A 27,626-nucleotide genomic window follows, 5' to 3' on the forward strand; every position below is an offset into this window, starting at 1 on the left:
CTCCCTTAGGCCCCTTTCACACTTATACGACTTCAAAGTCGCGCGATTTTACCGCCGCGATTTGGGAGCAGTACTACTTTGTACGACTTTGCCACATTTTTGGCATTAACAAATTAAAACATACAGTAGTTGGTATGAATCATAAGGGGGAACTCCACGCCAAGTTTTAAATAAAAAAACTGGCGTGGGTTCCCCCCAGGGGCATACCAGGCCCTTAGGTCTAGAATGGATTGTAAGAGGAACCCCCTACACTGAAAAATCGGCCTGGGGGTCCCCCCAAAATCCATACCAGACCCTTATCCGAGCACGCAGCCCCCCCACCCCAAAGCACCTTGTCCCCATGTTGATGAGGACAAGGGCCTCTTCCCGACAACCCTGGCCATTGGTTGTCGGGGTCTGCGGGCGGGGGGCTTATCGGAATCTGGGAGCCCCCTTTAATAAGGAGCCCCCAGATCCCGGCCCCCCACCCTATGTGAATGAGTATGGGGTACATGGTACCCCTACCCATTCACCTAGGGAAAAAAGTGTCAATAAAAAACACAGTACACAGGTTTTAAAGTAATTTATTAGGCAGCTCCAGGGTCCTCTTCCGACTTCGGGGGTCCTCTTCCGACTTCGGGGGTCCTCTTCCGACTTCGGGGGTCTCTCCGGCGTCTCCTCCCAGTGTCCGCATCTTCTGCCGGCTCCACCACTATCTTCTGCCGCTCTTTTGCCAGCGGTGGTCCGGACTTCTGGATCGTCTTCTTCCCTCTTCTCTTCCAGAGATGTTGACACGATGCTCTCTCCAGCTGCAATGGTCTCTGAACGCTCCACAACGGACTTATATAGGCGGTGACCCCGCCCCCTTATGCCGTCACAGTCCCCGGGACCCCCGAAGTCGGAAGAGGACCCCCGAGCTCCCTAATAAATTACCTGTGTACTGTGTTTTTTATTGACATTTTTTTCCCTAGGTGAATGGGTAGGGGTACCATGTACCCCACACTCATTCACATAGGGTGGGGGGCCTGGGATCTGGGGGCCCCCTTATTAAAGGGGGCTCCCGGATTCCGATAAGCCCCCCGCCCGCAGACCCCGACAACCAACGGCCAGGGTTGTCGGGAAGAGGCCCTTGTCCTCATCAACATGGGGACAAGGTACTTTGGGGTGGGGGGGCCCCGCAGGGTGCCCCCCATGCCCCAAAGCACCCACCCCCCCATGTTGAGGGCATGCGGCCTGGTACGGTCCAGGAGGGGGGGCGCTCGCTCGTCCCCACCCCCATTCCTGACCGGCCGGTCTGTGTGCTCGGATAAGGGTCTGGTATGGATTTTGGGGGGGGGCCCCACGCCGGTTTTTTCATTTAAAACTTGGCGCGGCGTTCCCCCTCAGGATTCATACCAGACAGCTGTCAGCACTGCCTGTCGCTCATCGCGAAAGGAAAAAAAAGTTTTCCTTTCCCGATCAGCGAGCCAGGCTTGTGCTTACAAAGTCTTACTGAAATCGTGTCTATATTATTCAGGCACGATTTGCATGCTACTTGAGGGTTTAACATTGAGGTCTATGGAGTACAACTCGCATAGAAGTTGGACCAAAGTAGTGCAGGGACTACTTTCAAGTCGGCACGACTTAAAGTCGTGCCAATATGAATGATAGTCATTGAAAATCATGGAGAATGACTTGTCATACGATTTTGCAGTACAAAATCGTGGGACAAGTCGTATAAGTGTGAAAGGGGCCTTACTCTATCCAAAATTTAACAAAAAAAAAGGTTTTGCCTATATTTCTACTTAAACATATGTATAGAAAAGTGCAGCACCAAAATTAAATTCAAGTGAAAATTAGGTCAAGAAATAATGTGACAGTAATCAGTGTGATAAAGAACAAATATCAATATACACTGATAAGTGAAAAAATGTCCAAAAAAGATTTCAGTGCAAAGTACAGTCCAAAAGTCTATATAAAAAACATGAAAGAAATAGATCAGATGCAACTACTACAGTGAATGTAAAGGTGTTACGCAGACTGTGTCCAGCTAATTGACCACCACCAGCGAGTGAATTGCAAACGCACTGGAACCAATGGCTGCCGTCACAGCAGCACGCAGGCCATTTGAGCATAAATGGAAAAATCCCTGGGTAAATAGCAGCAATAAGATTCCTCTAGGGACTCAGAGTAAGGTCCAAGTAAGACTAAAAGATAGTCCATAGTGCAGTAGGGTTAATGTTCCAAAGGTATAACAAACAATAAAACCAATAAATAAATGAGTTGCATAAAAAGCTGCTGGTGACCTGGAATCGCTCAGACGTCAGCACCAAATAGCGCACCCCAAAAGCCCCTATGGTTCCTCCTACTGCTGTGGGTCGCTGGTGGTACTGTCTTGGATACCAGAGTCAGCTGTGGCTTCCTGAGGAACCATAGCTGGCTCCCCAGTATGCATGCAAGTGCTTTGAGTATGGCCCTGCAGCCTTGTGGGACATGTGATGGGCCCCTTGCTATGAAGGCACTCGTACATGCTGTAGAGACACACAGAGCATGGCTCGGCCTCGCCCCTGCTCCCTACTAACTGACTGAGATTGATAGCAGCGGGAGCCAATGGCTCCCATTGGTGTGTCTAAGCCAATGAGGAGGGAGAGAGCTGAGAGAGCAGCTGCTCTCATGCACATTTCCGGATCGAGATTGGGCAAGAATATGGGGGCAGCTGCAAGCTGAAGGTTTTTTTTTTTTTACCATACTGCAGATAATGCATTAGGGAAAAAAACATTTAGCCTTTAGAACCACTTTCAATCTCCATGACAACAGATTTGTCTATCACAGTATGATGCAAAGTGTTTATGGTAGCTCCTTAAATCCAGTTTAAATCATAGAATATTAAATCAAACTGGCAAGTATAAGTTTCCAACTAGACCAACCTACAAGTCAAATGGGGATACAGACAGCAATAAAAATTTGAGAGGGGTCCTAACCCATCCCCACATCATCCAAGACTAAGACCCCTTTCACACTGGAGTGGTTTTCAGGCGGTATTGCGCTAAAATTACCGCCTGAAAACCGCCCCTAAACAGCCTCCGCTGTTTGTTCAGTGTGAAAGCCAGAGGGCTTTCACACTGAAGCGGTGCGCAGGCAGGGCGGTGAAAAAAGTCCTGCAAACCGCTTTTTTGGAGCGGGGAAGGAGCGGTGTATTCACCGCTCCTTCCCCGCTCCTGCCCATTGAAATCAATGGGACAGCGCGGCTATACCGCTATAGCCACGCTGTACGAGGGATTTTAACCCTTTTTCGGCCGCCAGCGGGGGGTAAAACCGCACCGCAAGCGGCCGAATACCGCTGCAAGAACGACGGTACAGCAGCGCTAAAAATAGCGCTGTTGTACCGCCGACGCCCCCACCGCCCCAGTGTGAAAGGGGCCTAAGAAAAAGAAATTGTCTAGAGATAATCACCTTTAAATGCTCATTTTGTCTAGGGGATGATTAATCTCCTGCACTATCCCATGCTCTCCAGATGTGGGCTGGTCCCTTGATGTCCTTATGTACAATACACTGGCTGACAGTCAGGCAGTGAAAACAAGCAGCTTCAGGGGGTTGGTCTTAACGAGGAGGAAGCCTGCAGGAGCCAGGAATAAGGAAAATATTTCACCTTATAAATCATCCCATAGACAAAACAAGCATTTAACTCTTGCAATATAGAGGTGGACTCACTGCAAAACGTAACTTTCTCCAACCCGGAATCCAACTTTATAACATCCCACTTATTGCGATTTTTTTTTTACCAAAAATATATAGAAGAATACATATCGGCCTAAACTGAGGGAAAAAAAATTTTATATATATTTTTGGGGGATATTTTTTATAGCAAAAAGTAAAAAATAATTCAAAATTGTGGCTCTTTTTTTGTTTATAGCGCAAAAAATAAAAACCTCAGAGGTGATCAAATACCACCAAAAGAAAGCTTTATTTGTGGGAAAAAAAGGACGTCAATTTTGTTTGGGTACAACGTCGAACGACCGCGCACTTGTCAGTTAAAGCAATGCAGTGCCGAATCGCAAAAAGTGCTCTGCTCAGGAAGGGGGTAAATCCTACTGGGCTGAAGTAGTTAAAGAAGGGTGGTCGTCTAGAATACCTACTATTTCCTTTCAGAGTGTACAAGGCTTTAGATCCCATACACACCATTAGATTTTCTGCAGATTTTTGTCTTCAGATTTACCCAAACCATGTTGTGCAAGGGCCTGCCTGATTGCATACAAATTGAAACTCTAATGCCCTGTACACACGATCGGACATTCCAACAACAAAATCGATAGATTTTTTCCGACGGATGTTGGCTCAAACTAGTCTTGCATACACACAGTCACACAAAGTTGTCAGAAAATCTGATCGTTCTGAATGGTGATGTGATGTAAAACACGTACGTCGGAACTATAAATGGGGCAGTAGCCAATAGCTTTCGTCTCTTAATTTATTCTGAGCATGTGTGGCACTTTGTGCATCAGATTTGTATACACACGATCCGAATTTAACTGATCGGATTTTGTTGTAGGAAATTTTTATATCCTGCTCTCAAACTTTGTGTGTCGGAAATTCGACGGAAAAAGTCCGATGGAGCCCACGCACGATCGCAATTTCCGACAACACAATCCGATCGCACTTTTTCCGTTGGAAAATCCGACCGTATGTACAGGGCATTAAGGTTTGAACTCATATTATATGGTTTTGATAAATCTGAAGACAAAAATCTAATAGTGTGTATGAGGCTTTAAGCTTTGTACACACGATCTGATTGTTAGCCAACTGAGCGTCTGATTTTTGTCTTTAGGACATGTGCCTGGATCTTGTCTTGCATACTAACGGTACACAATTGTCGGCCAACAAACACGAAGGTAGTGACGTACTACGAGGAATTTCAGCTCTTGAGCGCCACCCTTTGGACCCCTTTTGCTAATTTCATGTTTGGTGAGCATTGATTCCGAACATGCATCTTTGTACTTTCAACTTTTGTGTGACGGACTTGTGTACTGACCTTCAAAAAATCTGACAACCGACCGCTGTCCGCCGAAAATTTACTAGCCTGTCATCCAATTTGTTGGCTGAAAGTTGGACAACCAGGGCTTTTTTTCTCTGAGAATAGGTGCAGGAACTCCCCCCGTCTTAGTCACCCCTTGTCTCTGCCCCCTACCCACCTCTGATCACCGTCCCTTGATTCCACCCCCTACCAGTACTGCCCCTTTTAGAGAATACAGAACCAAGTATCATTTTGTGGTGCTAAATCATTTGTATGGAACATGTTAATGATAAAAAGAAAAGCAGTAAAATAGATCCCCTGCAGTCAGCAACAATAGAATCCCAGCAATAGATCCCCACACAATAGACTCCCCCAGCAACAATGGACTCCACCCCAACAACAATAGATTCCCTGCAGCAACAGTGAACCACCCACAACAAAATATCACACCCAGTAACAAAATATCCATCCAAACATTAGACCCCCCCCCCCCCACAGCAGCAACAACAGATCTCCCAGCAGCCAGCATCAATAGATCCTCCAGCAGCCAGTAAAAATAGACCTCTCCCTCAACAGTAGATCCCTTCCAGCAACATAAGACCCCCCAGCAACAATAGATTCCCCATCAGCAACAACAGACCCTCACACAAAATCAGATCCCCACCAGTGACAATAGATCCCCCAGAAACCAACATCAATAGACCCTCCAGCACACCCCACACCCCATGCTATTACATACATTCAGTGCTGGAGGTGCCGGAACTGCGTTCCCCCGCGTTCCCGCTGAAAAAAAGCCCTGTGGACAACAATTGTCAAAAGGAGCGTACTAACGGTCAGATTTTAGGACAACAGTCTCTCAACAGACAATCGCCTGGCAACAATCAGATTGTGTGTACGAGGCTTAAGGCCCGTACACACGGTCAGAAAATCTGAAGTTAAATTTTGTCCGATGAACGATCTGCTGATTTTGTTTTCTGATCCTTAGTATGTTGCTTTTGACGGCCGAGTATGAATTTTCGTCAGGCAAAAACTGGATGTGCAGGCTCCAAAATGTTTGTCTGATATGATCACAACGTCCGATTTTCTTTTCATTAGTACGGTTTTCTGCCCAAAAGAAATCAGAAGAGCAAGACTAGGCATGCTCATGAATGAAAGAACACATACAAAACAATTCAACACATTACATCACTTCTGACATTGAATTCTGTCATCAGAAAATTTTCTGATGGCGAGTACCCTCTTCACTTTCGATTTGAGACTAGCATCAACCAAAAAACTGACGAAAATTCATCCAATAATCTGATTGTGTGTACAAGGCTTTAAGAACCACTTTAAAAGTGGCAACATGGAACTAGGTGGTTTCAATTATTGGTGTAGATTACAGCATTATTGTCAGCATGACCGCGCAATTGTCATTCAAAGTGTGACAGCGCTGAAAGCTGAAAAATGGCCTGGGCAAGAAGGGGGTGAAAACGTCCTGTATTGAGGTGGTTAAAGACTTTTTTTGAAGTACCTTTATGCGCCATACAACTGTGGTTTTTATTAAAAAGTAATTAAAGAAGTAATCAGAAATGACACAAATATTTCATGTATGTGATCTAAGATATGTGTTAATTGGATAGTGTCTGTTAACAAATGTATATAATGTATATAAACAGGTCAACTTGAACCCTAAAGCAAATGGAACACCAACAAAGGAAAAATAAAGTCTCGGGAGAAACAGTGCCTGATCACATGACCTGTCAAAACCATGTGACTAGCCTCTTCTCCATTCAAGTTCTTTTGGTGACATTAAAGAGGAGGGCCCATTAAAAAAAAAAAAAATTAAAAGTCAGCAGCTACAAATACTGCAGCTGCTGACATTTAATTGGACATTTACCTGTCCCTGGGTCCAGCGATGTGGGGGATAGAAGCCTTGCTCGTCTCCCCCTCCGTTCGGCGGCGCCGGCATTGCAACTGTGGGCGCCGGGCTGTGGCTTCACAGTCGGGCACCCACTGCGCATGCACGAGCAGCGCCGTGCGCCATGATTGGCCGCTCAGTCATCTGGGACCTGTAATGGGTCCCAGGTGATTGACAAGTGGGAGGGTGCAGAGCCGAGTCCTTCCTGTGCCAAGGGGGAAGTGATGTCACCAGCCCAGGCATTGAAAGAGGCAGACTACGAGGGACCCCCTAGCAACAGGCATTTAGAGGTGAGTTCAAAAAAAAATTTCCAAATGTTTTTTTTTTTTTTTTTAATGAATTTTCATGTATTTTTTATTTTTTGGGTGGAACACCACTTTAAGTAAAGAGAACTCCATGGGACACACTATGGGTGTGACCCAAATTTTTTGAATGGGGTGTAAAATTCAGACTGAGGGGTTTAGCAATATCCAGCAGAGAGCAAAGTACTTTGTTATAATAGGACCCCTATTGTCTCTCACATTTGATGGTCTTTGATAATATCTTTGGTAATTGTAATAAAAACGTACTAATGTAAAAATGGTTTTAATTTTAATGGTTTAATTTTTATGAGCCATTGTTGTCTGGTGAGCTAATGAGTTTAGTGACCATCTAAGATTATTTTTAAAGTTTACAGGACTCTAGAGTGAATCATAAGATTGTTATTTAGTCATTCACCAGGCACAGCATTACTTATACTGAAGCAAAATTACTATACAGACAAAACTAATACTTCCAGGTTGTTATACGGTGATGAACAGACTGCAAAAGATAGATGTGGCCTCTCTAGCAAATGTTAATAGATTTGAGTGAATTTGCTGGTATAATCAGACTTCCTATTATACAATATAACAAAGCATGTCCACATTCATCATTATCCCCTGACCTCTGGGCAAAAAGTAATCAGAAAATGAGTTGGTGTATTATACATATAAATAGCAAAAAAAAACAATAATAAATACATAAATATTTAGCATTGCCTATATTAGCCAACACTTCCAAATGCTCAACAGTTGATGCAACATACCACATTTTTGGTAAAAGTATCTGTGGTAAGTCCTAAATTGCTCATCTAGACCAAGACCAGACCAAACTCTGTTAGGACAATAAGAACTCAGCTGCACATTACAGCTGGTCCTACAATATTTTTCTGACAAAATTCTGATAAATTACTCACCATAGATTTTCATGTTTACATTGGTATCATTTAGTGTCTCTGTTTGTATCTTCACTACGTAATTTCCCTCATCAGTCATATTTAGGTTGGAGATCTGTAGAGATCCATTGGGGAAAGGTGTCATCTTACTATTGTACAGAGGTCCAGGAATTAGTGGATTATCACCAGGGATATATGTAAGGATTTGATATTCTCTATTTGTGTTCGGTCCTTTATACCAGATAATAGACTGAATTCTCCCAGTAATCCCAGTAACACTCAGAGTGACAGATCCCTGGATGACCGGATACTGAGGGATCAGCGAAATACTTATCATTCCACTGGACACATCCACCAACACACCGAGGAGAACTGCAAGAGAAAGTAATTGACAAATAGGAAGGTCAGTAATGAAAGAATATGTTACCCAAGCTTTTCATATTCCTGATATATACCTGCTGTACCATGTACTTGTTTGAAAAAGTATCCTGTTCTTTTTATATTGCTTCCTTTGTGTGAAATACCTGATGTTCTCATCAGTCTCTTTGCTTTCCTAATAAAAACTGATCACACTAGGCATGAGAGCACAATGTGGTCAGTTTTCTGGCTATGCTGGAACTCAGCCTGCTCTCCTCCAATGGTTAGACTTGTGCTGACACCCCCTGCCCCCCAAACACACACAGCTATTTACTGGGAAGACCAGTGTCCTGCTGTTTCTCCTATCCCAGCTCTATGAACACCTTATGCAGCTGAGAAGAGAGGGTATGTGATCATTTATAAAAACGAAAAAAGTATTAGAATTGTTTGCCATATTATATAGGTATACACAAAGGTTTTGCCTTTCATTTCTATTTTAAGCCGAACGGGTTGTTTTACAAGGTGAGGGTTTACACATACTTTTATACTATATTAAGGTGACCAGATTTTTAAAATGAAATCCGGGGACATATTTTTTTTTTTACTAGTAATGGCAGCAATTGAGGACTCTTTGCCCGTCTCCGCTGACGCCGACCGCCTCACAGCTTGTCAAGTCTAAAGCCCCATACACACTATCAGATTTTCTGCTGATTTTTTCCTTCAGATTTACCAAAACCATATAATATGAGGTCAAACCTTAGGAGTTTCAACTTGTATGCAATCAGGCAGGCCCTTGCACTACATAGTTTTGGTAAATCTGAAGACAAAAATCAGCAGGAAATCTGATAGTGTGTATGGGGCTTTACTCTCCGGGCCCCGGCTACTACTGGGTGAGGAGCAGAGGAAGATCACTCCACCAGGGAAGGCAAGGAGATAAGCAGGCAGGCGGCTGGCTGGGACTTGAGCCAAGGCAGAAGAACATGCGAGCGGAGCTGAATGGGCATGCGCCCAAAACTGAAGAAATAGTCCCTCCGCTCCGACCAGCACATGATCATCAGAAAGGGGCACAGATAATGGGAAAAAATAAACCCCCATAAGCTAGTAGGAGCAGGGTGTGCAATTCAGATTTTTTTTTTTTCATATTGTGCATGGGCTGTCTTTGAAATTGCCCCAGCCCCTGTTCAGATCCAATCCGGGGACAAAACCAGGGACAGACTTGGTCCAGGGACAGTGTCCTCAATCCGGGGACTGTCCCCAGAAACTGGGGATGTCTGGTCACCCTATACTATATATATATATATATATATATATATATATATATATATATATATATATATATATATATATATATAGCGCCCACCTACTTAGGTGTGTGCTCACCTACTTAGGTGTGTGATAGATAGTTTAGTTAAGGTAAGAGTTAGGTAAAAATCCCAGGCATTACCCTGTTATGGTTTAAGCCTGGTTGGGTTTGTTTTTGGTGGGGAGGAATGACAGAGTAGACCTCGGGGTGTGACCACCTGCATTCTGTAAAAAGTGACACCTTGTCTGACCAGTGAGAGGTGCTGGAGAACAGGTTGTTTTAACACAGGATGTAGTTAGTTGGATGGGTCACCCTGAGCAAACCATTAATTTGTATGGGCAGGGGCTTTCAGGCCTATATAACGGTGGGTCACATGCTCCACGTTGGTTGACTGATGGGAAGAGAACAGCAGAGGAAGACCGTATGTAGAAGCTGGTGCAGCTTAAGAACTCTCCCCTCATGGGAGAGGATCATGCCTTCACAGGAGGAGAAATGGAGATGATCACTGTGGGAACCTGCTAAATCTAAAAAGGAGAGGCTGCTATTACCAACAGAAGAGAAAAACTGCGCTCAAATGTACACGTGAGTGCAAACCCAGGGGAGCAGTATTTCCAAGGACTGAGGGTGCTGAGGATCACCCGGGGGAAATTTCATCAGTCTGTCCAAGAACTCTATTCAGAGTATTGTTCTTAGGACTTAAATTGGATATACTGTGCGGTTGGGAAATAGTAGTAAACAGGAGGGAGAAGATTTGCAGACCATTACAGGAACCAAGTTAAGAAGGCAACTCATATTTTCGGAGAATTTGTTCATATTCTTTCTGCCACATGCAAATGGAAAGAATAAAATTCCTTGTTATTTGTTACAAGACTGTCTGCGGTGTCATCAATGCAGGGAAGTGGGGGGTAATGGAACACACTGGCGGAAAGGAACAAACTACCCAGCAGCTCCTACGAGGGTAGTGCGCTTCATATATATATATATATATATATATATATATATATATATATATATATATATATATATATACACATACACACACACACACACACACACACACACACACACACACACATATACACACAGTATCTCACAATTTTTGTTAATATTATATTATAACTTTTCATGTGACAACACTGCAGAAATGACACTTTACTACAATGTAAAGTAGTGAGTGTACAGCTTGTATAACAGTGTAAATTTGCTGTCCCCTCAAAATAACAACACACAGCCATTAATGTCTAAACCGCTGGCAACAAAAGTGAGTACACCCCTAAGTGAAAGGGTCCAAATTGGGCCCAATTAGCCATTTTCCCTCCCCGGTGTCATGTGACTCGTTAGTGTTACAAGGTCTCAGGTGTGAATAGGGAGCAGGTTTGTTTAATTTGGTGTTATCGCTCTCACTCTCTCATACTGGTCACTGGAAGTTCAACATGACACCTCATGGCAAAGAACTCTCTAAGGATCTGAAAAAAAAAAAAGTGTTGCTCTACATAAAGATGGCCTAGGCTAAAAGAAGATTGTCAAGACCCTGAAACTGAGCTGCAGCACGGTGGCCAAAACAATACAGCGGTTTAACAGGACAGGTTCCACTCAGAATAGGCTTCGCCATGGTCGACTAAAGAAGTCAAATGCACGTGCTCAGCGTCATATCCAGAGGTTGTCTTTGGGAAATAGATGTATGAGTGCCGCCAGCATTGCTGCAGAGGTTGAAGGGGTGGGGGTGGGGGGGTCAGCCTGTCAGTGCTCAGACCATATGCCGCGCACTGCATCAAATTGGTCTGCATGGCTGTCATCCCAGAAGGAAGCCTCTTCTAAAGAGGATGCACAAGAAAGGTCACAAACAGTTTGCAGAAGACAAGCAGACTAAAGACATGGATTACTGGAACCATGTCCTGTGGTCTGATGAGACCAAGACCAACTTATTTGGTTCAGATGGTGTCAAGCGTGTGTGGCAGCAACCAGAAGAGGAGTACAAAGACAAGTGTGTCTTGCCTACAGTCAAGCATGGTGGTGGGAGTGTCATGGTCTGGGGCTGCATGAGTGTTGTCGGCACTGAGGAGTTACAACATGTACTGTGACATACTGAAGCAGAGCATGATCCCCTCCCTTCGGAGACCGGGCCGCAGGGCAGTATTCAAACATGATAACGACCCCAAACACACCTCCAAGATGACCACTGCCTTGCTAAAGAAGCTGAGGGTAAAGGTGATGGACTGGCCAGGCATGTCTTCAGACCTAAACCCTTATGAGCATCTGTGGGGCATCCTCAAACTAAAGGTGGAGGAGCGCAAGGTCTCTAACATCCGCCAGCTCCGTGATGTCGTCATGGAGGAGTGGAAGAGGACTCCAGTGGTAACTTGTGAAGCTCTGGTGAACTCCATGCCCAAGAGGGTTAAGGCAGCACTGGAAAATAATGGTGGCCACACAAAATATTGACACTTTGGGCCCAATTTGGACATCTTCATTTAGGGGTGTACTCACTTTTGTTGCCAGCGGTTTAGACATTAATGGCTGTGTGTTGAGTTATTTTGAGGGAACAGCAAATTCACACTGTTAGGCTTCATTCTCACGAGGTGGATCCGCTGCCATGGAGTCCGCCAGCTCAGCGGGAGATCTCTCAGTTGATCTCCACTGAGCCAGTGGATGACAGGTCCCTCTCTGCTCACTGAGTGGGGAGGGGCTTGTCGAGCGCTGCTGGTTGCTATGGAGAGATCAGACGAAAATGGACAGCGTGTCCGTTTTCATCAGATCTCACCCGATCCAATCCGCCAGGGACGGATGTGAATGTAGGGCCATCCGTCTGATTTTAGCGGATCGGACTGGGTCGGATGTCAGCGGACATGTCACATGTCATAGACTAGCATGGAGCGCCCGTTCAGGTCTGCCGACAAAACTGACAGGCGGACCTGAACGGTCCGACAGTGTGAAAGGGGTCTTACACAAGCTGTACACTCACTACTTTATATTGTAGAAAAGTGTAATTTCTTGAGTGTTGTCACATGAAAAGATGTAATAAAATATTTACAAAAATGTAAGGGGTGTACTCACTTTTGAGATACTGTATATACAGTTAGGTCCATATATATTTACCAAAACATATTCAAGCTATAGTTCTATAATGGATATGGGCTGGAAGTGCACACTCTCATGTATCATTTGAGGAAGGAAGGACAAATCAGAGGAAGGGTTTAGGAATTACATCTCTTAAGAATAGCCACCCCCCCCCCCTTTTTCAAGGGACCAAAAGTAATTGGACAATTGAATCAAAAGCTGTTTCATGGCCAGGGGTGGGTTACTCATTCATTATTTCTTCATCCTTTATGTAGGTAAAAGGTCTGGAGTGGATTCTAAGTGTGGTATTTGAAAGCATGATGTAGGTTCACAGCAATAGATTCCAAATGCAAAGGAGCTGTCCATGCAAGTGAAACAGTCCATTGTAAGGCTTCAAAAATGAAAAAAATCCATCGGAGAGATAGCAGAAACATTAGGAATGGCCAAATCAAGAGTGTGGTAGATTCTGAGAAACGAAGAATGCACTGGTGAGCTCAGCAACATAAAAAAGCCTGGACGTCCACAGGAGACAACAGTGGTGGATGATCGCTGGATCTTCTCTATGGTAAAGAAAAACTCATTCACAACATCCAGACAAGTGAAGGACAACCTCCAGGAGGTGGGCGTATCTTTGTCAAAGTCTACAACTAAGAGAAGACTTCATGCGAGCAAATAAAGAGGGTTCACTACAAGGTGCAAACCATTCATAAGCCTAAAAAATAGAAAGCCAGATTAGACTTTGCCAAAAAACTTTTAAGACAGCCAGACCAGTTCTGGAAAAGCATTCTTTGGACAGAGGAAATGAAGAATAATCTGTACCATAATGACGGGAAGAAAAAAGTGTGGAGAAGGCTTGGAACAGCTCATGATCCAAAGCACACAATGTCATCTGTAAAACATGGTGGAGGCAGTGTGATGGCATGGGCATGCATGGCTTCCAGTGATTTTGGGTCATTGGTGTTTATTGATGATGTGACAGAAGACAGAAGTAGCCGGTTGAATTCTGCAGTGTTTAGAGATATACTGTCAGCCCAGATTCAGCCAAATGCAGCAAAGTTGATTGGACGGCGCTTCGCAGTACAGATGGACAATGATCCAAAACACACTGCAAAAGCAACCCAGGAGCTTTTGAAGGAAAAGAAGTGGAATATTCTGCAATGGCCGAGTCAATCACCTGATCTCAACCCAATTGAGCATGCATTTCACTTGCTGAAGGTAGAACTAAAGGCAGAAAGACCCACAAACAAACAAAAAAATTTAATTTTTTATATTTTGTTGAGAATCCTTTACTGGCAATTACATTTGAACCCCTGTAAATGGGGGACTGTGTATAAAAATGGTAGCAGTTCCTAAAATTTGTCCTGGTCTCAGCTCTTTAGCCCCTTAATGCCCAGAACACCCACCTCCTTACACAAGCCTGTGTCTTACTCGCGGTCAAGGCCAGAGCCCCCAAAGTCAAACCTTACACTGAGGTCCTAGGGTACAAAGGCGGCCCAAGTCACCTGACGCATGTTACATGAGGAGGTCATCTCTCACCACCAGGAGGGTGACTCCGTTCCTCCAAACACCACAGTTTGCACCAAACGCGTCACAATAAACACGACTCCACTCTTAACTGAATTTGACTCTACCTTTAGTAATGCAGTCCTTTATTCTACTGAGACAGTAATGAGGTCAGGAATTGTTTGCATAAACTATACTTAACATTGGTAAAAACTAAAAATGTGCACGACGAAAAAATTTGCTTGGTTAAGTTGTATTCATTATCTTAGAATAATTTGTTTTCTGAATTTTTTTCGTATATTCGTTGTATCGAACCGATTATTAATTTTCAGGAGTTATTTTGGAAGATTCCGATTCGTTTGTTTTGTTATTTCGGATGCCTAAAACATTAAGGCTCAATTCCCACTGCTGCGACTTGATGCAACTTCAATGCAACCTTGATGTTTTGCTACTCTGGTTTTTAGCATTACAGAGTGTGACACATATTATTGAACTTACAAAACCCTCTGAAGCTGCAGCCAAAGTCGCAAACATAGGACAAAGAAATAACTTCCTTGCGACTTTTGTGATTTTAACTTTACAAAAGTCTCAAACTATTGCATCCTGTCATCCAAATGAAATTAATGAATACAAATTAATTTCTTGTTTAGGACAAGGGCCTCTTCCCGACAACCCTGGCCGTTGGTTGTCGGGGGCTGCGGGCGGGGGGCTTATAGGAATCTGGTAGCCCCCTTTAATAAGGGGGCCCCCAGATCCCAGCCCCCCACCCTTTGTGAATGAGTATGGGGTACATCGTACCCCTACCCATTCACCTAGGGAAAAAAGTGTCAATGAAAAAACACAGTACACAGGTTTTTAAAGTAATTTATTAGGCAGCTCCAGGGTCTTCTTCCAACTTAGGGGTCTCTCTGGCGTCTCCTCCCGGTGTCCTGATCTTCTGCCCGCTCCTCCGCTATCTTCTGCAGCTCTTTTGCTAGCGGTAGCCCGGACTTCTGCCTTCTGCCTTCTTGTCTTCTTCCAATGTTGACACAACGCTCTCTCCAGCTGGAATGCTCTCTGAGCGCTCTGCAATGGACTTATATAGGCGGTGACCCAGCCCCTTTATGAGGTCACTGTGCCGGGCATGCTGGGACTGTGCCGTCATAAGGGGGCGTGGTCAACATCACCCGGTGACCACGCCCCTAAAACGTCACAGTCCCAGCATGCCCAGGGACTGTGACGGCATAATGGGGCGAGGTCACCGCCTATATAAGTCACATCGGAGCGCTCAGAGAGGATTCCAGCCGGAGAGAGCGTTGTGTCAACATCGGAAGAAGACAAGAAGGCAGAAGGCAGAAGTCCGGGCTACCGCTAGCAAAAGAGCTGCAGAAGATAGCGGAGGAGCCGGCAGAAGATCAGGACACCGGGAGGAGACGCCGGAGAGACCCCTAAGTCGGAAGAAGACCCCGGAGCTGCCTAATAAATTACTTTGAAAACCTGTGTACTGTGTTTTTTAATTGACACTTTTTTCCCTAGGTGAATGGGTAGGGGTACGATGTACCCCATACTCATTCACAAAGGGTGGGGGGCCGGGATCTGGGGGCCCCTTATTAAAGGAGGCTCCCGGATTCCGACAAGCCCCCCGCCCGCAGACCCCGACAACCAACGGCCAGCGTTGTCGGAAGAGGCCCTTGTCCTCATCAACATGGAGACAAGGTGCTTTGGGGTGGGGGGCCGCAGGGCGCCCCCCTGCCCCAAAGCACCCACCTCTACATGTTGAGGGCATGCGGCCTGGTACGGTTGAGGAGGGGGGGGCGCTCGCTCGTCCCCACGCCCATTCCTGACCGGCCAGGCTGCGTGCTCGGATAAGGGTCTGGTATGGATTTGGGGGGGACCCCCACGCCGTTTTTTCGGCATGGGGGGGTTCCCCTTAAGGTCCATACCAGACCCAAGGGCCTGGTATGCTCTTGGAGGGGGAACCCATGCTGTTTATTTTTTTAAAAATTTGGCGCGGAGTCCCCCCTCAAGATTCATACCAAACACAGTGCCGGGCATTGGCGTTAATTGAAAGTCGGACGCATGCCGGCTTCATGTCGCAGGGCAAAGTCGGATCCAAAGTAGGACGGCTGTCGTGTCGCACCAGTGTGAACACAGCCTAATACCTCTTGTGGTCACACACTTGCCCAATTAACGGGCATCAGTGGGAATTGTACACTGCACAGTCTACATCATATACCTAAGCCATACAAGAGCAATTATGAGTGCTATGACCACTAGCGGTCAATGTATACCCTTTAGAAGTCAAACTGGGCAAAACATTTCAGGAATTCTCTTTAATACCGCTGTGTAATTAAGGATAATGAGGAACATGTTGAGACTATACATGGTTTTATATGAATTTGTCCTTTAACATTTTTTCTAATAAAAAAATGCATTTTTAATTAAATCTACAGTGGGGACGGAAAGTATTCAGACCCCCTTAAATTTTACACTCTTGTTATATTGCAGCCATTTGCTAAAATCATTTAAGTTCACTTTTTTCCTCATTAATGTACACACAGCACCCCATATTGACAGAAAAACACAGAATTGTTGACATTTTTGCTGATTTATTAAAAAGGAAAAACCCTTTGCTCAGTATTTAGTAGAAGCACCCTTTTGATCTAATACAGCCATCAGTCTTTTTGGGAAAGATGCAACAAGTTTTTCACACCTGGATTTGGGGATCCTCTGCTATTCCTCCTTGCAGATCCTCTCCAGTTCTGTCAGGTTGGATGGTAAACGTTGGTGGACAGCCATTTTTAGGTCTCTCCAGAGATGCTCAATTGAGTTTAAGTCAGGGCTCTGGCTGGGTCATTCAAGAACAGTCATAGAGTTGTTGTGAAACCACTCCTTCATTATTTTAGCTGTGTGCTTAGGGTCATTGTTTTGTTGGAAGGTAAACCTTCGGCCCAATCTGAGGTCCTGAGCACTCTGGAGAAGGTTTTCGTCTAGGATATCCCTGTACTTGGCCGCATTCATCTTTCCCTCCATTGCAACTAGTCGTCCTGTCCCTGCAGCTGAAAAACACCCCCACAGCATGATGCTGCCACCACCATGCTTCACTGTTGGGACTGTATTGGACAGGTGATGAGCAGTGCCTGGTTTTCTCCACACTTACCGCTTAGAATTAAGACCAAAAAGTTCTATCTTGGTCACATCAGTCCAGAGAATCTTATTTCTCACCATCTTCGAGTCCTTCAGGTGTTTTTTTAGCAAACTCCATGCGGGCTTTCATGTGTCTTGCACTGAGGATAGGCTTCCGTCGGGCCACTCTGCCATAAAGCCCCGACTGGTGGAGGGCTGCAGTGATGGTTGACTTTCTACAACTTTCTCCCATCTCCCGACAGATCACTGTGGCTGAGCTCCAGAGATGCATTGGTTCTTCCTTACCTCTCTCACCAAGGCTCTTCACCCCCGATAGCTCAGCTTGGCCAGACGGCTAGCTCTAGGAAGGGTTCTGGTCATCCCAAACATCTTCCATTTAAAGCCACTGTGCTCTTAGGAACCTTAAGTGCAGCAGAAATTTTTTTGTAACCTTGGCCAGACCTGTGCCTTGCCACAATTCTGTCTCTGAGCTCTTCAGGCAGTTCCTTTGACCTCATGATTCTCATTTGCCCTGACATGCACTGTGAGCTGTAAGGTCTTATTCTTATATAGACAGGTGTGTGGCTTTCCTAATCAAGTCCAATCAGTATAATCAAACACAGCTGGACTCAAATGAAGGTGTAAAACCATCTCAAGGATGATAAGAAGAAATGTACAGCACCTGTGTTAAATATATGAGTGTCACAGCAAAGGGTCTGAATACTTAGGACCATGTGATATTTCAGTTTTTCTTTTTTTAATAAATCTGCAACAATTCTGTGTTTTTCTGTCAATATGGGGTGCTGTGTGTACATTAATGAGAAAAAAATGAACTTAAATGATTTTAGCAAATGGCTGCAATATAACAAAGAGTGAAAAATTTAAGGGGGTCTGAATACTTTCCGTCCCCACTGTATGTTAGTCTGTATGAAGCACCAGAAAGTGAGGCCCGGAACAATAAAAGAAAAGCAATGAGTGGAGGGCCGGGCATGACAGGGTGTCTAGGGGACACATAGGGTTAAAGTTTTTGAAAGTTAGAGGGGGAGGAGAGAGAAGTAAGTTTGGGGGGAGGGGACAGATAAAAGGAGGGGGCGGTGACAGAACGGGCAGTGTGTAAGGAGAATAGACAAGAGGAGGCAGAATCTCCCACCCTCCCTCCCTAGGTGACGTTTGGTTTGTTCTGGTTAATGTGTGTGTTTTTCGTTTCAGGATCAGAGGACGAGAGTCGTCATGACAGCTGGATGGCTGGTTTTTTGAGGTTGGTCGGTGACGGTAGCGGTGAATAAAAGGTTAAAAAGGGGTGGGGGGTCATCAATAGTATGGCCCCTCCTGTGTATTCAGAAACGGAATACCGGTATGTTGCACTGCGGGCAGGGGTTGTCTCCGAGCGGTACAGCTGGAGGCCTTATCAGTTTATATCATGGTGCTCGCAGTGTACTGTTTGTTGATGGGTGGTAAAAAGGGGTGTAGCTCCGTCACTGACCAACAGATTGGTTTAAAATATGTTGAACTTTATCTAAGGTTATATATATATGTTATATATATATGTTATTTATATATTTAAATTTTGATATTGGAGTAATTTTATACGGTTGTTTTAATAAAGAGGCTGTCGTGGCCATTTTATACTCCAGAAATATGGTGTGGTCTCATTATTGAGGAAGGAAAGGGGCGGAGTATTAGGTGGCTTTTAATAAGTTAAAATGGGGGAAAATCTGGACTACACTGGTCAAGTCCCAATATTTTCTTCTTTTGGCTTAATTTGATTAGTATGGGATGTGGTGCTGTATCCTAATGATGACTCAACCACAATAATTAATGTCTACAGATTCCTTTGTGAAGTTAATTATTTTGTTTGGTCGTATTCGTTTTGTTAGAATGATTCTTTTTTGGAAATTGTTTAGAATATTCATTGTTCTGAAGTATATGAATTATAACAGTCCAGAACATTGGCAAAAAAGGTAACAGCTTTTTTTCCATAGCTTGGATAACTAAGTGATACGGTAAAACTTCAGATGTTTCACATACAGTTCGCACACTGCCAGCATTTTCTCAAATGACTCTGGGGAGAGTCCTCCCAAACTTTAAGGCTGCATTCACACCTAAGTGTTTTCAGCTCATAAAACACTTGTAAAACGCCTGAAAAACGCCCAACAAGCAAAATCCCATTTATTTCAATGGCACCTGTTCACATCTGAGCGTTTTGTCACCTTAAGCAAAACGCCTGAAAAACGCCCTAAGCTCAGAAAAGAACATGAGCTTCTTTGGGGCAGATTACAGGCGTTCTTCTGCCTTTTACATTGGTGACCCGAACAAAATTGCGGGACTTTGAAACGATCAGGTGTGAATGCAGTTAATGCCCCTCACACACGATCCGGAAATCGGACGACAGATTGGACAACTTTTTTCGCTTACTAGTTGCAAGTAGAAATTGAATAGATTACTAAAGTCACAAAAATTCTCGTATGACAAAAAAAAAATAGGAAGTGATGTCATGTGTTGTAGTGTATTTCTATTGTATTTTTGGACAACAACTGTACTGACTAAACGAAAATCGTACGATCTGGTATTTTACGAGGAAAATTTTTGTGCTTGTCCGGTCGAATAATATCGGATGAACTGTTGTGATTGGCTTTCGAAAGCTCTGTACTAACGATCCGATTATCTTAAGATCGCGTTGAAAGCGGTATTTTTCAAATCGTGTATACGGGCCGTTAGGCTGCTTTCACACTGGGGCGGGCGTTGACGGTAAAACGCTGCTAGGTGTATACACTGCTCCTTCACCTCTCCAAAGATGCTGCTTGCAGGACATTTTCTAAGGTCCTGCCAGCGCATCACCCCAGTGTGAAAGCACTCCGGCTTTCACACTGGAACTGCAGGAGAGGTGTTTTTCAGGCACTTTACAGGTACTATTTTTAGCCCAAAAGTGCCTGAAAAACGCCTCCAGTGTGAAAGGGGTCTTAGTAAATAACAGGCAGGGCCTACCCAGAGGAAGTCACAATGATAGGGGACATCCCAAAAACATTACCTGCTTACAGGTAACTCATAAAAAAAGTTCTTTGTACACTGTATATTGTCTATGCAAAGGATTTACAAAGAAAAAACTTCCCCACGCCTTAATGGATGTCTTTTAGGCAGTCACATATAACCCTTATGGGTACTGGTATATCTGCAGCTGTCCCTATTAAACCATACAAGGGGATGCAGGATACTCTAGAACAGGGGTCTCCAAACTTTCTAAACAACTGGCCAGTTTATTGTCCTTCAGACTTTAGGGGGGCCGGATTGTGGCCACTGGGAGTAGAAAAGGTCCAGACGACAGTGGGGAAAAAACAATGTCCCATCGTTGGTGTCAGTGGGAGGAATTGTGTCCCGTCATTGGGCCCCATTGTTAGTGTAATTTGGAGAAATTGTGTCCCATCATTGGTGTCATTGGGAGGAATAGTGTCCCATCATTAGTGTCATTGGGCCCCATTGTTAGTGTAATTGGGAGAAATTGTGCCCCATCATAGGTGTCATTGGGAGGAATAGTGTCCCATCATTGGTGTCATTGGGAGGAATAGTGTCCCATCATTAGTGTCATTGGGCCCCATTGTTAGTGTAATTGGGAGAAATTGTGCCCCATCATAGGTGTCATTGGGAAGCATTGTGCCCCTTCATTGGAGGAATTGTGCCCCTTTATTGATGTCAGTGAGGGAAATTATGCCTCATTGTTGGTATCAGTGGATGAAATAGTTCCCCAAGGGCCACATAAAAGCAAGCAAAGGGCCACAGTTTGGAGACCACTGCTCTTGAAAACATAAGAGAAGTGCACCACTAGCACAATAACATATTTAACAAATTATAAATAAAAACATTATGCACTTACATGACCCCAGTGGTGGGGTGCTCCTTTCACAGCCTGACTCATAGGTCACTCCCACATCTCACACAGTGGTTTGCCATGACAACACGTTTTCTGGGACTTTTAATACTTGAAGGGACGATATATACCCCCAAAACACATGTCGCCATGGCAATCTGCTGTGTGAGGTGTGGACGTGACCTATGAGTCCTTCTGTCAGAGAGACGTTGGTATACCTTTCCTCAGAGCCCCAGAAGAGATGGGTAGAGGCTGGGAGCCAAAGTGTCTTGAAAGCTTGCTAGTTACAGTGCCTTGAAAAAGTATTCATACCCTTGAAATTGTTCACATTTTTGCCATGTTACAACCAAAAACATAAATGTATTTTATTGGGATTTTATGTGATAGGCCAACACAAAGTGGCACATAATTGTGAAGTGGAAGGAAAATGATTTCACATATTTATTTGTAAAAAAATTTGTATTCAGCCCCCTTTACTCTGATACCCCAACTAAAATCTAGTGGAACCAATTCCTTCAGAAGTCACCTAATTAGTAAATAGAGTCCACCTGCGTGTAATTTTTAATCTCGGTATAAATACAGCTGTTCTGTGAAGCCTTTAGAGGTTTGTTAGAGAATCTTATTAAACAGCATCATAAAGGCGAAGGAACACACCAGACATGTCAGGGATAAAGTTGTGGAGAAGTTTAAAACAGGGTAAGGTTATATCCCAAGCTTTGAACATCTCACGGAGCACTGTTCAATCCATCATCTGAAAATGGAAAGATTTTGGCACAACTGTAAACCTACCAAGACATGGCCGTCCACCTAAACTGGCAGGCCGGGCAAGGAGAGCATTCATCAGAGAAGCAGCCAAGAGGCCCATGGTAACTCTGGAAGAGCTGCAGAGATCCACAGCTCAGGTGGGAGAATCTGTCCACAGGACAACTATTAGTTGTGCACTCCACAAATCTGTACATACAAGTATAGGCGCAGTTAACTGGAAAAAATTAGTGAAAAAAACCACAGCCCACAAATAAATGTGTATATGGAAAAATTCATATGTATATCTGAATGAAAAACTTGAAAAACATTTAAAAACACATGAAAAAAGGTCCATAGTAATATATATCTATTTTTTAATTTAAAAAAAAAAAATGTGTTAAAAATATATATGTTTTAAAATCCAGAGGTCCAATCAAGGAGGAAAGTCCACATGCAGGGCTGACTTCAAAAGGGAACTGAAACTAGGTTCCAAGATTCTGAGGAGAAGCACAAAAAGAGAGAGGCGCCTTTGGGTGTAGACGTAAGAACAGTTTATTCATAAATCATATGTCAAAAAACTCACATTTTGTAAGTCATCAAACAGCATGTAAATGTGAAACATCCATCAAGGGGTAACCATCAGATCAGTCAAGGGACTCTTCCTGCCTGCTGGATGCTCAGCCTGTGTATGGAGGACACCGCTAGAATAGTGGGCCGGCCGCGGTGAAGACGAAGACGAAAACCAAATCGAGGCCTGGAGCGCAGATGGACAGTGGGCAGGGAGAGATGACGTCACTGGTAAGAACGTGGGGGAGTGGCCAAGACAATGATAGCCGAGGTGAAAGGAAACTATATGTACGGCCAGAAGTGTCAGCAATACTATGTAAAAGTGCAATGATGGATATATGACTCGGCAATGAGTGGAAATACAATAATAAGAGTAATAGCATATAATATGAATAAATTAATAATGGGATGGGGATAAAAGGAGCGAAAAAAATGTACCGTATATATGTATAGGTATGTCTATACAGATCGCGGGGGAAGGGGAAATTATACAAAAAAAAAAAAAAAGATGTAAAAGTATAGAAAATATAAAAAATATATATATAATATGTGGGAACTGAAAATAGGTAATAGGAATATGAATGGCTAAACATTAATAAAAAATGAATAGATGGATGGGAATTATACAAAAACTATATGTATAATAAAAATTAATAAGTATATGGAGAGGGGTACAAAAATGTACCCCCGCATGCAATTGGCAGAGAATAAGGGAGGCATAATGATTCTAATGTGTCTCTACACACAAATTTTTCATGGAAATAAGTATAAGCACTATATAAAAAAGTTACACAAAAAAAGTTAAAAACCCATGCGAGTATATATGTATATGCACAAATGCAAATATACAAAATATCAATAATTAAAATACTATAAAAACGAATACTAAAAATGTTTAAAATTATTGTTAGAGGTGCTAATATCAAGATAAAAATGACAACATAAGGGATATCAGCAGGAATGGTCGTGACCATACCTGCAGTAAAGAGCTCAAAAGGGGAGAGCGGCCTGCGGGTGTGGATAATAATTGTGAAGACAAAGGAGGAACAGTGTATATACCACCAACAACCTAAAAATAAAAGTTTAAGATTGAAATAAAAATAAAAAAATAAAAAAATCATCAAGGAAAATCCAGAGAAAAGGAGGACTGATAAGTTTAGATAATAGTGGCGATCTCAATGCTCTCATTAATTCCTCCTGGCGACAATGCATCCACGGTATATATCCAAAAGGTCTCACGAGCACAAAGCTTCTTGAACCTTTCAACAGGAGCGAGAGACTTATGCCCTGTACACACGGTCGGATTTTTCGACGGAAAATGTGTGATAGGACCTTGTTGTCGGAAATTCCGAAAATATGTGGGCTCCATCACACATTTTCCATCGGATTTTCCGACGCACAAAGTGTCACACATGCTCAGAATAAATAAAGAGATGAAAGCTATTGGCTACTGCCCGTTTATAGTCCCGACGTACGTGTTTTACATCACCGCGTTCAGAATGATTGGATTTTCAGACAACTTTGTGTGACCGTGTGTATGCAAGACAAGTTTGAGCCAACATCCGTCGGTGACTGGTGGAGGTGGGGCCTTATGCTCCGCCTACCCTCATCTGCGCGGCTTTCCTTTACTGAATCTTCTCCCTGGCCAGGGTTTGGCTGTGATGTTAGGAGGGGGAGGAGGAGGGAGGGAGAGAGAGGGAGGGGGGAGGGAGAGAGAGGGAGGAGGGGGAGAGAGAGAGAGAGAGAGGGAGGAGGGGGAGAGAGAGAGAGAGAGGGAGGAGGGGGAGAGAGAGAGGAGGAGGGGGAGGAGAGAGAGAGAGGGAGGAGGGGAGAGAGAGAGGAGGAGAGGGGAGAGAGAGAGAGGGGGAGAGAGAGAGAGAGGGAGGGGGAGAGAGAGAGAGGGAGGGGGAGAGAGAGAGGAGGGGGAGAGAGAGAGGGAGGGGAGAGAGAGAGGGAGGGGGGAGAGAGAGAGAGGGAGGGGGAGAGAGAGAGAGGGAGGGGGAGAGAGAGAGAGAGGGGAGGGGGGAGAGAGAGAGAGGGAGGGGGGGGAGAGAGAGAGAGGGAGAGGGGGAGAGAGAGAGGAGGGGGGGAGAGAGAGAGGGAGAGGGGAGAGAGAGAGGGAGAGGGAGAGAGAGAGGGAGAGGGGGAGAGAGAGGGAGAGGGGGAGAGAGAGGGAGGGGGGAGAGAGGGAGGGGGGAGAGAGGGAGGAGGGGAGAGAGGGAGGGGGGGAGAGAGGGAGGGGGGGAGAGAGGGAGGGGGGGAGAGAGGAGGGGGAGAGAGAGAGGGAGGGGGAGAGAGAGAGGGAGGGAGAGAGAGAGACACACACACACACACACGAGAGAAAACCCAGGACAGCAGGTAAAATTGAATAATTATATCACTATTACTTTTGTAATGTGAGTGTACCAAGCAGCCAATCACATAAAAAGTGCTCATATCGGAATTAATATACCAATCATGATATTGCAATAAAGTGATCCATGCTACAAACTCATTAAACAGTCACATTTAGTGATAGTTCATGTACTGCAAACTTTGCAGTACATGAACTTTCACTGAATGTGAACGGTTATTGAGTTTGCATTGATTTCAGTATGTATGGAGCACTTTATTGCAATATCATGATCTGCATATTAATGAGCTTTTTACTGAATGTAGACTGTTTAATGAGTTTGCATTGATTTCAGCATGTGCAAAGTGCTCCACATTCAGTTATGCAGATCATGATATTGCAATAAGTACTCATGCATGCTGAAATCAATGCAAACTCATTAAAGACTAGGGATGAGCCGAACACCCCCGGTTCGGTTCGCACCAGAACCTGCGAACGGAACCGGAAAATTCGCAACGAACGTTAGAACCCCATTGACGTCTATAGGACTCGAACGTTCAAAATCAAAAGTGCTTATTTTAAAGGCTAATTTGCATGGTATTGTCCTAAAAAGGGTTTGGGGACCCAGGGTCCTACCCCAGGGGACATGTATCGATGCAAAAAAAACTTTTAAAAACGGCCGTTTTTTTCGGGAGCAGTGATTTTAATGATGCTTAAAGTAAAAAAAAAAAAAGTGAAATATTCCTTTAAATATCGTACCTGGGGTGTGTCTATAGTATGCCTGTAAAGTGGCGCGTGTTTCCCGTGTTTAGAACAGTCCCTGCACAAAATGTCATTTTTAAAGGAAAAAATCTCGTTTAAAACTGCTTGCGGGTTTAATGTAATGTCGGGTCCTGGCAATATGGATGAAAATCAGTGAGACAAACGGCATGGGTACCCCCCAGACCATTACCAGGCCCTTTGGGTCTTGTATGGATATTAAGGGGAACCCCGCACCCAAATTAAAATAAGGAAAGGTGTGGGGTCACCAGGCCCTATATACTCGGAACAGCAGTATACAGGCGGTGCAAACAAGACAGGGACTGTAGGTTGGTTGTTAAGTAGAATCTGTTTGTAATTTTTAACGGGTACATTTTTATTGTGTTTAGCTCCAGCCAAAAAATCTTTTTTAAGCTTTTTGGAAAACATAGGGAAGGGTTATCACCCCTGTGACATTTGTTTTGCTGTCTTTCCTCCTCTTCAGAAGATTTCACCTCACTTTTTGTACCAATGACAAATGTTTTTTGATAATTTGGGGTTTTTTGTGGAACAAGGATTGGAAAGCATCAGTGGAAAGGAGAAATGTTTTTCCCATATTAACTCTTACAGGAGAGAATTTCCCTTCTTAGGGGTAGATTTCATCTCACTTCCTGTTGTCTCCTTCCGTTTGCAAGTAGGAGTCGTTTGTAAGTTAGATGTTTTTAAGGTAGGGGCCTGCCCTATATACTCAGCAGAAATTTGGGCCTTAGGTGTTGTTGTGGCCACAACACTATAAGCCCTCACAGGGCCCTGCTGTGAAATATTAGATCAAGAATTGTAATTACATGCCCCTGTTGAACAGGGGCTGAAAAATTAGGCCTTAGGCACTGGTGCTGGTGCCACAACACTGCAACCCCTCACATATACTCTAGTTGAAACGCAGAAAATGAGCCTGCTGCAAATTATTGTATCAAAAATTGTAATTACATGCCCCTGTTAAACAGGGGCTGAAAAATTGGGCCTTAGGCACTGGTGCCACAACACTGCAACCTCTCACAGATACTCTAGTTGGAACGCAGAAATGAGCCCTGCTGCAAATTATTGAATCAAAAATTGTAATTACATGCCCCTGTTAAACAGGGGCTGAAAAATTGGGCCTTAGGCACTGGTGCTGGTGCCACAACACTGCAACCCTCACAGATACTCTAGTTGGAAGGTAGAAATAAGCCCTGCTGCAAAGTATTGCATCAAAAATTGTAATTACAGGCCCCTGTTAAACAGGGGGCTGAAAAATTGGGCCTTAGGCACTGGTGGTGGCGCCCAAAACCAAAAATATTCTTACAAGCTATCAGCGTGATGATTGAGGAGGAAGAGGATAATTACTCAGGGATAGTCACTCAGCATCAGCATAGGCAGTCTTTGAAGGGATCTGAGATTTCAAAAAAAATTATTCGGTTACATCAGCATCAGGTGCTTGGTAGCTGGTGGTGATCCAAGACTGATTAATTTTTATGAAGGTCAGTCGATCGACCGAGCCGTGGACAGACGCACCCTGTGATCAGTTATGAAGCCTCCAGCAGCACTGAATGTGCGTTCCGAAAGAACGCTGGATGCAGGACAGGCCAGTTGCTCAATTGCATACTGTGCAAGCTCTGGCCAGTGATCCATCCTCAAGACCCAGTAACCCAGAGGATTTTCGGTGGGAAAGGTGTCCAAGACGCTGGCGATGGTTGCTGGAACCGATCATACCTTGGGGCTGCGGACCAAAAAATTGTCTGAACGCATCGGTCAGACGGCCACCTTCTCCACCGCTCCTTCTTTGACTGACCGAAGCCTCAGCAACACGTTGTCCAGAAACAGGAGTTTGTAACCTCCCAGTCTCTGGGAACGCATTGCACAGACCTTTCTGCAAGGCCTCCCGAAGATGTTTCATCCTCTGCTCCCTCTGCGATGGCAAGATAAGGTCCGCAACCTTACCCTTGTGACGTGGATCAAGG

General features: G+C 44.3%; 1 protein-coding gene across 1 annotated transcript in view; it reads right to left on the bottom strand.

The window, feature by feature from the left end:
- LOC141110645 (cell adhesion molecule CEACAM1-like) overlaps positions 1-27,626 on the bottom strand; it is a 140,144-nt gene that overhangs the window by 98,253 nt on the left and 14,265 nt on the right. The window contains exon 2 of the mRNA XM_073602112.1: positions 8,086-8,436. Coding sequence (XP_073458213.1) covers positions 8,086-8,436 — 351 coding nt within the window. The remainder of the gene's footprint in view (positions 1-8,085; positions 8,437-27,626) is intronic.

Source organism: Aquarana catesbeiana, linkage group LG10 (genome assembly GCF_042186555.1).
Source record: "Aquarana catesbeiana isolate 2022-GZ linkage group LG10, ASM4218655v1, whole genome shotgun sequence".
NCBI classification, from domain to species: Eukaryota; Metazoa; Chordata; class Amphibia; order Anura; family Ranidae; genus Aquarana; species Aquarana catesbeiana.